The following is a 13,175-nucleotide window of genomic DNA, read 5'->3' as shown; positions in this document are numbered from 1 at the left end:
TTTATATTCTATCCCCCTTGCGATATAGGCCAACATCCCATTTGCCTTCTTGATCACCTGTTGCACTTGCAGACTGGGTTTTTGCGTCTCATGCACAAGGACCCCCAGGTCCCTCTGCACAGCAGCATGTTGTAATTTCTTTCCATTTAGATAATAATCCAATTTGCTATTATTTCTTCCAAAGTGAATAACCTCGCATTTGTTAAGGTTATACTCCATCTGCCAGATCCTCAGCCTGGCCCACTCACTCAGCCTGTCCAAATCTCTCTGCAGACCTTCTACGCCCTCCACACGATTCACTTTTCCACTTATCTTTGTGTCGTCTGCAAACTTTGTTACCCTACACTCAGTCCCCTCCTCCAGATCGTCTATATAAATGGTAAATAGTTGAGGCCCCAGTACCGATCCCTGCGGCACACCACTAGTTACCATGTCGACCAGAAAAGCACCCATTTATTCCGACTCTCTGCTTCCTGTCGGATAGCCAATCCCCAATCCACGCTAACACCCTACCCCCAACTCCGTGTGACCCAATCTTCTTCAGCAAGCTTTTGTGAGGCACCTTATCAAACGCCTTTTGGAAATCCAAAAACACCGCATCCACCGGTTCCCCTCCGTCAACCGCACTAGTCACATCTTCATAAGAACTTGATGACCCTCTGGTATCTCAACCAAAGATTTATTACTGAGAGTTTCAACATGTGCCAGCAACTTTTATTTGCATGGAAGGGGAAAAAAAAATCACAGAAACAATTGATCCCAATCTTGCTGAGCACACACACACACACACACACACACCTCCCTTGATCAATGGCATGAAACTATTGAACTGCATCCCATCACAATCCCAACTAGTGGATCCAACCTAGGCCTATATGGTTCAATGCCACATCAGTGAGGGTTTTATTTAACAGAGTCCTTAGCAGTGTGTGATTTCAGAACACTCCAGTTTTATTACAAATAACTCTTCATCAACAATCCATAAACATAAATTTCATGGGGATCCATATTTTTTAAAAGATGCAAGTGCCTAGGATACTAGTAATCTGAACAAGTGTCCTCATTTTGTAGATTCACACACTGGGAGGTGGTCAGAGCAAGCAAGATTTATCACCTTTTCTGTTGATGCCCAGGCTCCCATGGTAGAACCCGAGCTTACGGAAGTGGGTGAACTGCACTCACTCACTGATTGGCACGTTTCAGATGCTTCAGAGGAGGCTGAGCTTGACGAATTCTGCAGCACACCAATATGGTGGATGGGGGAAAAGAGGCGAAAGAGGTGGGGAGGGAAGAAATGGAAGAAGAAAAGCAAAAGAAGCAGAGAAGAAAAGCACTGCGTTAGGGCCAACTTGCCACAAAACACTTTCAACAACAATTTACTCCATCAAATAACTGCAAGGAAATAAAGGCAAAAATGTTCATACTAATGCACAGAACACAAAGGTTCAAGGTGAGGAATTTTGTTGAGGAATTCTGTTTCTACTTAACAAGGGATTAGATTAACGAGTCTGGTTAGTGGGAAAAGCAGTATGCTTGCAATGGAAATAATTAGTGCGGCGATTATACCTAGCATGTCTATTTCTGCTTCTACTTAAACCAACAATTGAATACAAAGTGAGAAGCAAGTAATGTCACACTACAAAAGGTTAAACAATAGTAATCACCATGTAAAAAGAAGCTCCACTATAAATTAGTGATCAGGCTATAGGTTTCACTCTTACAAAGGTATCCGTTCAGTCTGCAATCATGACCCGAACTTCTGGTCGCCTATCATTTTAATTGTCTCAGGCTGACCTCTTTTCTTGGCATCCTGCAGTGTTCCAATAAAGCTCAACTTAAACTTGAGGGGTAGCACCTCATCTTTTGATTAAGCATCCTACAGCCTTCTGGAATCAACATTGAGTTCAATAATTTAAGATTGTAATCTGAGTCCCATTTTGTTTCCTTTTTCTTCACAGATTTTGATTTTACTCTTATTTTCTTTTATTTTTGCTTTTAGATGCAAGATCTTCATCATTCTACCATTCACACCTCCTCTAGACACATCTTTTGTTTCTTTACCTGTCCCATCACCACTTTCTGACACCACCAATTGGGGGTTTTTAACTGTTTAATCTCTCCTGTCTTCCAACCTACCAGACCTTCCCTCTTGTTCCTCCTGCCCTTTCCTTTCACTTGAGTCAAACCTGTTATACTTCTAACTCATCCCAGCTTGGGAGAGAGGTCATCAATCTGAAATGTTAACTCCATTTCTCTCTTCAAAGATACTGCCCAATTTGCTGAATATTTCCCAGAATTTCTTGTGTTTAATTCAATTTCACCAAATCTGGCTTCACTCTGGCATCAGTATGAACATATCTCTCAATAATATGAGAAATAAAATGAGACAAAACAGTAGTAAAAGGAAACAAGAACTTCACAATGGATGGCAATGCCCATTATACCATGACTCTGTATAACATATTACCAATTGGTTGCTCTGATTTCCACATTACAACAGTGAACACTTCATTAGCTTCAAAGTGCTTTTGAGTGTCCAGAGGTTGTGAAAGGTACAATATACACTATGACCAGAATTTGCCAGCCGTTCACATAAAGACGATTTCCCGGATGTGATGGTGCACTCCACTGCAGATTTCCTGGCAGCGAAGGGATGCATTCAATGGGAAACTCATTGAAAATGGAAGGACCAAAAGATCCCGCCCTCAGCCAATGGCTGGCCGCCTCCTCTGCCGCAAAATATGCAATGGGTTGCACGGAAAATGCTGGCCGACACCTATGACAATCAAAATCTAAATTAGAGTATTACAACGGACAGGATCTTATTGTAACACAAGTTTCTAGCATTTAAAAAAACATACCTCTTAATACAGATGAGTGTTAAATTTGGAGTTTATATAAAGGCCAAATCCTTTGCCACCACTGAACCTTTGCAAGCCAATTAGTTAAAATTGCTAACAACTTGAATGGCATTTAATATCCAAAAGATGTGATGAAGTGTACAAATGGGTGCAACAGCTGAACACTACATCCACTAAATTAATAAACTGGAAACTTATGGATATACGCTTGTACTGAATAATGTTTGGAAGCAGTTATTGGCAATGGTTCAAGATCTATACCGAAGATAACAAGACATAAGAATGGGATGATGAAATTAAGAACAATCAAATTTCTTTTTAGAATCCCACTGTTGAGCTTATATATTTAACATTTAGGATTGAGATAATTAAAAGTTCCATTTTCCTAGACTGCCCTCGTTGATCTGCTGATAACTGCCACTAATAATTGTAAGGAACGAACAATATTCACATGCATGTCCATAAAATTTGGAGTGTGTTCATATGGCACAACTCCTTTCTTTTTCTGACAATCATTAGAAACATCTATTTAAAACAAAACTAATAAGCACAAGACAATCTTTAATCCTTTGAGTGCAGATAAATTTGCAGATTTTAAACTACAAACAATTTTATCTGGTATAGTTTTTTTAAAGTTTTCCTTTGTTAACTACATTTTAAAGTTTAAGAAATGCATTGTTTTTTTAAAAAAAAATCAGTCTAAAATATTCATAAATAATTATGACTCATCCTGGATGCCCTCAAAGATTCACCGAGTTCACAGCATTTCATTCACATAGACTGTAATGGTTGGTTTTTAAATATCCAAAAACTGCATAGCTCAGGGAGTTGACGCTCCATGCAATTTCACATACCTGGTTGGTTCCTTCAGGTGGCATTGGGGAAGGGGACTTTGACTGGAATGCATCCTGGGACATGAAGCCAGAGTCATGGGATGATACACTGGACAGCCTCATTGGAACCTGTTGGGGCTGGTTGGAGCTGCGGTAGCGATAGTGTGAAGTGGGTGAGTGAGAATGGGATCCACTGGATCTGGAGTCACTACTGTTAACGCTGTTCAGACTGCTAAGAGAGACAAAAGGGAGGACAGGAAGGGGAAGACCGTGTACAATTAAACACTCAGGCTCCACATATCAGAAGCAACAGCCAATTACTGTTAAGCCACAAAAACACATCAAGAAAGTAAAATAAACAGGAACTGTGCCATTGGTGCAGAAAGAAAAAGCAAATTGTTGGGCATTCATACACCTGACATGCTAGCTGATTCCTTCAGCCTACAACATTATTTATTTGACAATATAACCACGCGAGTTCAAATTAGCAATGTATCCAATAAACTAAAGACAGCAATACACCTTGCAACTTTTCTCTTGTTTGGAGCAAAAATAAGAGTGAATATTTATGACATGAATGCAAACACAGCATGCCAACAGCTACTATACGTCACAAAGAATGGGAGCTTTTTCCAACAGTGATTAACATAGTCAGACACAGGATAGGAAGGTAGACTATCACATTGGGAAACATTTATTCCTCTGCAAACATAAAATACTTTATGTTTGGCCCTTTGCATAAAAAAATTATTTGAGCTTGATGTTCAAATATTCCGCAGTTTTACAATCCGCTGATTATATTTAAAAACACAAAGTATAAATTTTGGATATTATTAGATAGAAAACAATAGAACTTAAAAGCTACAATGGGACACTTCCATATTCAACAGGTCCGAGAGAAGGTTAACTACAAAAATTAAATCTGGGAACATAGAAAATGACAAAACACTTTGTAATATGCTAACACATACTCAAACTCGCTAAATATCACATTGCTAGTTTTACTATAAATTTCAAGTTAAAAATCAGCGACCTAACAAAGCCATTGAATCATAGAATCCTACAGTGCAGAATAATTGTTTTATTGCTCTGTGCAGATGAAGTCTTGAATCACATATTTACAATGATTCTTACTCAGGGGTAAGGGGGATCAGGTTTACAATAAGTTGATATTACAACTCAGCAAGCCAATGTTTTTCAGAGTTGTACAATTCTGAATTCAGAGACACTGCATATAGGACTGAAATGAATTCCTTAGCTTTTAGAAAACTAAATACAATCTGCTCCAAAGGAAACAAGTAGTAAATAAAGAATTCTACATGAATCAGAATGGGTTCTAAACAGAATGTTCAGTATTTGAACTTCATGAAGGAGCTTGAGGTTGTTTCTCCCTTAATTAAATAGTTTTAAGAATGAAAATTAAGTGTCATGTCTGCATGAAATTCAGAGCCCAAGATGAGAGGAGATGAAACTTAATTTAAAACATTAATCAAGATTTAGCGGGTAAAATATGTGGGGGTAGGGCCTGGGTGGGATTGTGGTCGGTGCAGACTCGATGGGCCGAATGGCCTCCTTCTGCACTGTAGGGTTTCTATGATTTCTATAAGATTAATAAAATGTCTAACAGGAAAGTACAGTGCAGTATGTTACTTCTGTACAGTAGTCAGGAAATCTCATGATAACAATTTTCAATTGACTTTTCATACAAGTGAGAAATAAATATTTAATAGGGAAATACGACCAAGTGGATGGCTTTTAAAGAGCTGGTGTATACCACAGAAAAATAGATCTAATGTGTGATGGACACTGCCCATTAATTTCTGATCAACAACTGTAATTATCTTTCTACGCACCGAAATTTTTTACACATATGAATTGCTCTTGAAATGTTGCAGCTATTAAACGTAAATACACTTTTTTAACATTTAAACAGGAGACATGCCTCTCTTTCACAAAGGAAACAAGCCAAATTGTGGACAAAATGCAGGTACAAATTGACTGCAATATGGCATAAGTCAGGCATCAAAGCTTGACACAATCCCTTAAGCTGCACTGTCCAAAATCACATGGCACAGGTACAACTATTCATAGTCTGTTCACATACCTGCAGACACTGGACTTCCTGGACATGGTGGTACTTGGAGAAGATGGAGGGGTTTGATATGTCCAATTATAATCAGAGCCCTTCAGGTCAATAATCACCTGGAATAAAAATAAAATTGACAACATAAAAAATTGCTCGCGAGATAAATCATAGTTATACATTTTACAATGTAGGAGACAAACTTACAATTTGACCCTGTTCATTTCAACATTGTGAACATCGACAAAATACACTAAATTATCATTACAGGATTTGCAACTGACACATGAAGCATCTGAATTTATGTAAATCACTCAAGTCATGACTTCTCAGTAAATTTTGTAAAAGCACAATTACAATGAACTTCAAATCTTCAGCATTTCATGGGCTGCTGATTCACTGACCTGCTCACTGGCTGTCGGCAGTTTGTGAGGATCCATTGTCAGGTTAGTCAGGTCATCTGCAATAGTCTGCAGATGAGTTACTTCTCCTAGCATTGACATTTCTTCTTCCTGAGAGACACATAGTACTTGCATTAAAAAAAAACATTTGTATAGGATCACTTCTAAAGATGATGATGTTGTTTAGTATGCCAACACTAGTCTGAATCACTGAACAAATGAAAACTATCACCAGTTCATGTTTCAGTGATTCCTAGACTATAGTGGCTTCATATGGTTGATACGCTGTTCACTAATATTAATACCTGCATAAATTGGTCGTGGAATAATAGATTAATCTAATTAGCACCAATATTTAACAAAATTCAACTTTACAATAATCCTTTTTATTCTTCATTTTATATAGTTTTCTCAGAGTGAGGGTGATGCCAGTAAGTCTAGCTTTATTGTATTTCTTATGTTACCCTCTTAAGTTGGTTTCTTCCTTGAACTACTGCAGTCCTTGGGACAATGCTGCTCCCACAATTGAGTTCGGCAGGGAATTAGGCAGATTTTTTTTTGTTCATTCATGGGATGTGGGAGTCACTGTAGAGGCCAACATTTATTGCCCATCCCTAATTGCCCTCGAGAAGGTGATGGTGAGCTGCCTTCCTGAAGCACTGCAGTCCATGTGTTGTACGTACACCCACGATGCAGTTGGAGGGGGAGTTCCATAACTTTGACCCAGTGACAGTAAAAGAAGTGATATATTTCAAAGTCAGGATGGTGTAATTAATACACACACACACAGGTTTATCATGTGCACATCTTACCGACTCCTTCCCCTTATATCCTGAAATGCAGTCCTTTACTGTTCTCAAACATATTACGGTATATTGTGGGCGAGACAAAAAAGAAATAGATGGAATAGTGGCACAGTGGTTAGCAGTACGGCCTCACAGGGCCAGGGACCCCAGTTCAATTCTGGCCTTGAGTCAGTGTGTGTGTGTGTGTGTGTGTGTGTGTGTGTGTGTGTGTGTGTGTGTGTGTGTGTGTGTGTGGAGTTTGCACAGTCGCCCTGTATCTGCATGGGTTTCCTCCGGGTGCTCCGGTTTCCTCCCACAGTCCAAAGATGTGCAGGATAGGTTGATTGGCCATGCTAAACTGCCCGAGTGTTAGGGGTACTAGCAGGGTAAACATGTGGCGTTGTGGAGATAGGACCGAGGTGGGATTGTTGTCGATGCGGACTCAATGGGCCAAATGGCCTCCTTCTGCATTGAAGGGACTCTATGGGATGTAGCTTCTCAGAATGTATCAACACTACTTGATAAAGACAGCAGCTCCTGACCAGCTTGTTCTTGTTGGCAAGGAGCCATCGCAAAACAATATTGACATTGCTGCTTTCAGCAAATCCCACCTAGCAGAGGAGGGCCAACTAACAGAGCTATCTGCAGGCTACATATGCCTCTGGGTAGGGTAGACAAGCCAAGGAATGAGGGGCCAATGTCAGGCTTTGCTATCAAGTCTGACATTGCAATAAGTTTGGATAATCGTCCGAGGGACATAAACGATTGTCTCATGACTCTACACCTACCTCTTGTGAAATAAGTATGCAGCAATCATCAGTGCATACAAGTCAACAACGAATAGTCCTGAGAACATCAAGGGCAAATTCTAGGAGGAACTGGACAGAGCTATAGCAAATAGTCCACAGGAGGACAAACTCCTCATGATGGAGTACTTCAATGTAAGGGTTAAGAGCCGATTATCAGGTGAGGGTTGATGTCCTGGGTAATCAGTTGTGGGGAAATGCAACAGCGATGACATGGAATCTTTGCACCCGTCGGAATAGGTCAATCACCAACACCATTTTTAGACAGAAGGCAGAGTACAAAAACACCTGGATTCACCCAAGATCCAAACACTGGCTTGGTGTTGACTTGGTCATCAACCAGCAGAGCAATATAAAAGATGTTATGATCATCAAGGTTGAGTGTGTGGAATGCTCTATAAGCCACAGGATGCAACACACCAAGGTGAAATTTAATGCCTCACCAAAAAGATGGCCAACATGCACTAGACCCCCAAAAAGGCTCAATTTGCAGAAACTGGCATCTGCTGGGTGCTGTGAACAATTCGGGTTCAGAAAAACCCAAATGTTGTTGTTTAAGTGGCATGGTGAACCTTCAAATCAATACTTCTGGAAACTGCGAATGATTATCTGGGTACACAAAAAAGGAAACCAGTTCACTGATAATTTTATAAAATTAAGGAACTGATAGGGATACATCCAGCATATGCAACATGCCTGGAAACAAAGATACATCTGCTGCTAGGAAATCACTCCAGGAGAGCAAAAGGAATTTTCAAAAGAAGCTGCGAAGGTTGCAAGACATGGTGGGTCAAACAAGCCAGACAGCTTTAAGTCTATGCCAATCAGAATGACGAGGAATTTTTATAAAGCCCTGAAGATTGTGCAAAGTCGTCCCTTACAAGGGACTTGTTCTCAGCACTGACAGGGAAACAAGGAATCTCTATAGAGAGACAGGACAGTTATCAAAGAGTGCTAGAATGAACAATTTAGGGGTGTCTTTGATTGCCTTCCACCATAAATGCAACAGCTATAGTCAAGCCTCAGGACCAACTGGCCAACAAACCCTCTGTTGTGGAAATTGACAAAACCAGTAGATCCTGACACATCAACGATTACTGTACAAGTGAAGAACACAGTGTAGGTGGCAACATATTAGCATTTGTAATGGATTGGTTCGCTAACAGGAAGCAGAGAATATGGATAAGTGGGTCTTTTTCAGGTTGGCAAGCTGTAACTAGTGGAGCACCATAGGGATTAGTGCCAGGGCCTCAACTACATACAATCTATGTTAATGTCTAGGATGTAGGGACTGAAGGCATGGTAACTAAATTTAACAATGATATCAAGATAAGTAGGAAAGTAAGTTGTCAACAGGGAGGTGGAGTCTGCAAAGGGATATAGACGGGTTAAGCAAATGGGAAACATTTAGTAAATGGAGAACAACATGAGTAAATATAAACTTGTCCACTTTGGCAGAAAGAATAGAAAAGCAGCATACCATTTAATGGCGACAGATTTCAGAACTCGATGGTACAGAAGGATATGGGTGTCCCAGTATACGAATCACAAAAAGTCAATCCTTAAGTACAGCGTGTGATTAGGAAGACAAATGAAAGGTTGCTGTTTATTGTAATGGAATATAAACATAGGGAAGTCTGACAGGCTCCAACAGGAATGCATTTGGAACATCATGGACATCAAATAGGACAAAATTCCCAAACTGTGGTACTTCAAAAAGTAGAAACAGCTGTAATTGAAGGAATCATCATCAGAGCCCAGCTCAGGTGGAGTGGGCATTAAGTACATACAACGGGCAATAACTTAAACTTGGACACCTGTGAGGTAGGCCAAGATTAAGGCTCAAGGAATCCTGTACCTGGGCCACAGATATGGGCTAAAATCACCACAAGTAGTTAGTATTTGCCTATTTCAGTTGAAGTAGCCTTTTAATAGTGACACATTGTTTACCTTTATACAACCTCTCCGGCACTGAAAATGAAGTCCCATTCCTTTATCTTCTAATTGTTGTTGGATATTTTTTTTTAAATTTAAATTCACAATTTCTTTTACTACTTCTTTGTCTCTTTTTCTCTCTCAACCAATCTTTCTTTACCTTCTCCAACTACTTGTTCTGTATTTGATTTTAGATCGAATTATTCCAACCTGCACTTCTGGGTTTAGGCTCAGCACAGTTCATTGACAATTCTTCAATCAGATTGGTCAAGGAGATATGCAATTGTTTGCCCTCTTCACAGGACCCTGATGCCATTTCAATCCTTTCCTAACAGCAACTTACCAAGCAAAAGCTCATGGAAAATAAATGGCCGCAGCAAGTTAAATGAATAGCACCTGGCCTGTGTGTTACCAGGAGGAAATAGCAACAGAGTCAAATGAAAATAAACCATGAAGTCAAGCTTAGGGCAGTTTATCAAGATTACATTTTTGATGTATGGTAGGTATAATTTGTGTGGGTGGTTTTAATATTTATGCCATATGTGGGTGTCATGATGAATACTGAAGAACTGCAGTCTCATGATTAAACTGCAGAAGCTCCAGTGCTACTGTTCCACATGATTTGATTTGAAAAGCTACTTGGTTTGACTTTACATTTAACTGGGAAATGGGACACACCACATTGCTCAGATAATTATAAATGAGAAAACCCATTCACCCGGTTTATCCATCTAGAAGAACTCAAAAGCCTCTACATGGCAGAATCCAATTGCTATTTAAATTATTTCAGGGTGCTTCTTTCTGGATTCTATCTGGAAGTGTAGGTGCCATGTATTGATAATTCTTTAGGTGAACAGCTTCCAGATATCAATCCTGAATTTGCACTGTACTAATTCAAAATCATCCCTTTGTCTTATTCTTGCAATTTAATTAACATAAATTTTCTAGATTACTTTTTCTGTACCATTGCATACCTCCAAGATTATCTCAGATGCCTTCTTTCAAGGTTCAAAAGTTTAGCCCATATTTCTCCAATCTTCCCTCTTAACACAAGCTTCAATGCTAGGTTCTCTCATAACTTGGTTGCATCATACGTCAATATAAAGAATTGGAGCCATTCTCTTGCCATAGGTTGCGGTGGTTAATTTAAACATACCTAAAAATTAGTGCTATGATCAATAATCACTTGAGTTCTGACCCTGATAACTAAACCAGTATTTTTAATCAAATGTCATTTTAAAAAAATATTTAAATTATCAGACAATATTAAGCAGTTTGAATTAAAAGTAGATTATGGGCAGGATTTTCTGCAGCCACCATGGAGTGTTTCATGACGAGTGGGCAGCCTGTCATTAACCAGTGGCAGGATCTTCTGGCCCCAGCATTGTCAACAGGGATTCTTGTGATATGCACCCCCCTCAAGCTGGGGACCCATTGTGGGGGAAGGGGGGGGGGGGCGTTCGCTGTCAGTGGGACCAGAAAGTCCTGCCGGTGGGACTAAATAAAGTTAGAAAGTTCAAGCTCTATTATGATTTACAAGACAAGGAATTTGTGTAAAGCATCTTGTGTAATTTATCTTTTGAGGGAATAGACAAGTGGAATGCAGAAAAGACTAATATTGTAAACTCTTAGTATTTACAATGTATTGAACTATATAAAAGAGTTCATTTCACTCTGAGAAACAGCTCTGTAATAAGAATATTCAATTTAATTACTTGATTTGATTTATTATTGTCACATGTATTAACATAGTGAAAAGTGCTGTTTCTTGCACGCTATACAGACAGAACATACTGTTCATAGAGAAGGAAATGAGAGTACAGAATGTAGTGTTACAGTCACAGCTCGGGTGTAGAGAAAGATCAACTTAATGAGATTGAATTAGAGCATTGTTAGAGTTTAAAAGAGTTAGAATGAAGATTTAGAAGCATAGAACGAGTGTACTTGGAATTTATCCTTTAATGCATAATGTGTAATGCTGTATATTCAGTTATATTCCACTGAATGGCTTTAGCTCATTACTTCTCCGAACTGAATAAAATTAAATCAATAACAAACATACCAATTTTGCATGCGCTATTTAGATTCAAGTTATTTTCTTAAAAATGTACCAGTAGCTGTTGAGTGCAAACCTGATCTAAAAGGGAGGCACAAGTGAACATTTCAAATAATGCATCGCACTATTGTGATAATTCACCCAACTCTGCCTTCTGCAAATTTAGTAAAATTACAACAACCATCGGGGATTACAGTAAAACTTCAACTGTCCATCTTTTCAACCATCTGCAAGGACAAGCCAGTGCTAATTTTCAGCAGCATTCCCCTCCATTTATCCTGCTGGCAAGAGCAGTTAGTGCTGCACAGTTGATCTGTTGCCTTGCAGCTGACTCACCCATCTGCCTCTGGCAGCATAAAGAGAGTCAGTCAAAGCCACTTCAAATGTAAGCCATGGCCATCCTCCCATCCTTGAACAGAGTCAATCGCTAACGGTGTGCCCTCATTTCCACCAATCCCATTTGCAGCTTCAGTGGCACTAATCTTGGCTTGAAGATCTGCTTGTTTAAATGCATTTTCTTCTGCACGAACGGATGCACGCAAGCAGAGTCTATACTGATTTTCAAGTCTTCCTCTCAGCTGAAAGCTCTGCACTGCTCGGGCTGAGCTCACTTTACCTTTCAACTCCCAACTGAGTGATCGGTATTGGGAGCACTTCTGGCTGACTCTGAGTTTAGAGCAGGCTTCACAGCTGGAGTTTCAGAGGTGCATGAAATATGGGACAGCACAGTGGTTAGCATTGCCATCTCACAGCGCCAGGGACCCAGGTTAAATTCTGGCCTTAGGTCACTGTCTGTGTGGAGTTGCACATTCTCCGTGTCTGTGTGGGTTTCTTCGGGGTACTCTGATTTCCTCCCACTCTCCGCAAGTCGTACTGGTTAGGTGGATTGGCCATGCTAAATTGTCCCTTAATGACCCAAGATGTGTAGGTTAAGGGGATTAGTGGGGTAAATATGTGCGGTTACAGGGCTTCGGTCTGGATGGGATGTTCTTTTGAGAGTCGGTGCAGACTCAATGGGCCGAATGGCCTGTTTTTGCACTGTAGGAATTCTATGATTCTAAAATGGAAGATCAGGTTATTTTGCCAGCATAACTGACGTCAGTGGAGTAGGTGGGAAGAAAAAGATTATTCAAAGTTTGGAGCAGCAATTGACAGCATTGTTTTGATGATTGTGCTGGGATGAGAAAATCAAGTCTTCTCCATTACAGTGTATAGTAAAAACTCAATTATCTGCTATCAACTTTTTAACCTAGCCACCCAGCATTTCTGTTACACAAAGTATTTTTTGGTGTTGGTACAAAGAACTTGAGGGAGTTTTAAAAATCTGGTGTGATGAATATTTGAGTCTTTGTATGAATGACAGAAAACAGTTAGACTGCATTTTGTTATTCTCATTTTTGTAACAAGTTACAGCC

At 39.7% G+C, this 13,175-nt stretch overlaps 1 protein-coding gene across 7 annotated transcripts in view; it reads right to left on the bottom strand.

Moving 5' to 3' along the window:
• Positions 1–13,175, bottom strand: part of LOC144495938 (protein MTSS 1-like) — a 180,854-nt gene that overhangs the window by 9,578 nt on the left and 158,101 nt on the right. For 4 of the 7 annotated variants that reach the window (XR_013498361.1, XM_078216806.1, XM_078216807.1 and 1 more), the window contains exons 8-11: positions 6,182–6,289; positions 5,799–5,896; positions 3,716–3,926; positions 1,115–1,234 (exon numbers count right to left, since the gene is read on the bottom strand). Coding sequence is in view for 5 of the 7 variants with exons in the window: in XM_078216806.1 (XP_078072932.1) it covers positions 1,115–1,234; positions 3,716–3,926; positions 5,799–5,896; positions 6,182–6,289 (537 nt within the window). In the remaining 2 variants the exon portion in view is untranslated. The remainder of the gene's footprint in view (positions 1–1,114; positions 1,235–3,715; positions 3,927–5,798; positions 5,897–6,181; positions 6,290–13,175) is intronic. The other 3 variants (XR_013498362.1, XM_078216808.1, XM_078216809.1) reach the window with 1 other exon arrangement.

Source organism: Mustelus asterias, chromosome 7 (assembly GCF_964213995.1).
Source record: "Mustelus asterias chromosome 7, sMusAst1.hap1.1, whole genome shotgun sequence".
Classification (NCBI taxonomy): domain Eukaryota; kingdom Metazoa; phylum Chordata; class Chondrichthyes; order Carcharhiniformes; family Triakidae; genus Mustelus; species Mustelus asterias.
The sequence above is the reverse complement of the archived record's forward strand: the minus strand, read 5'-3'. Positions and strand labels throughout refer to the sequence as shown.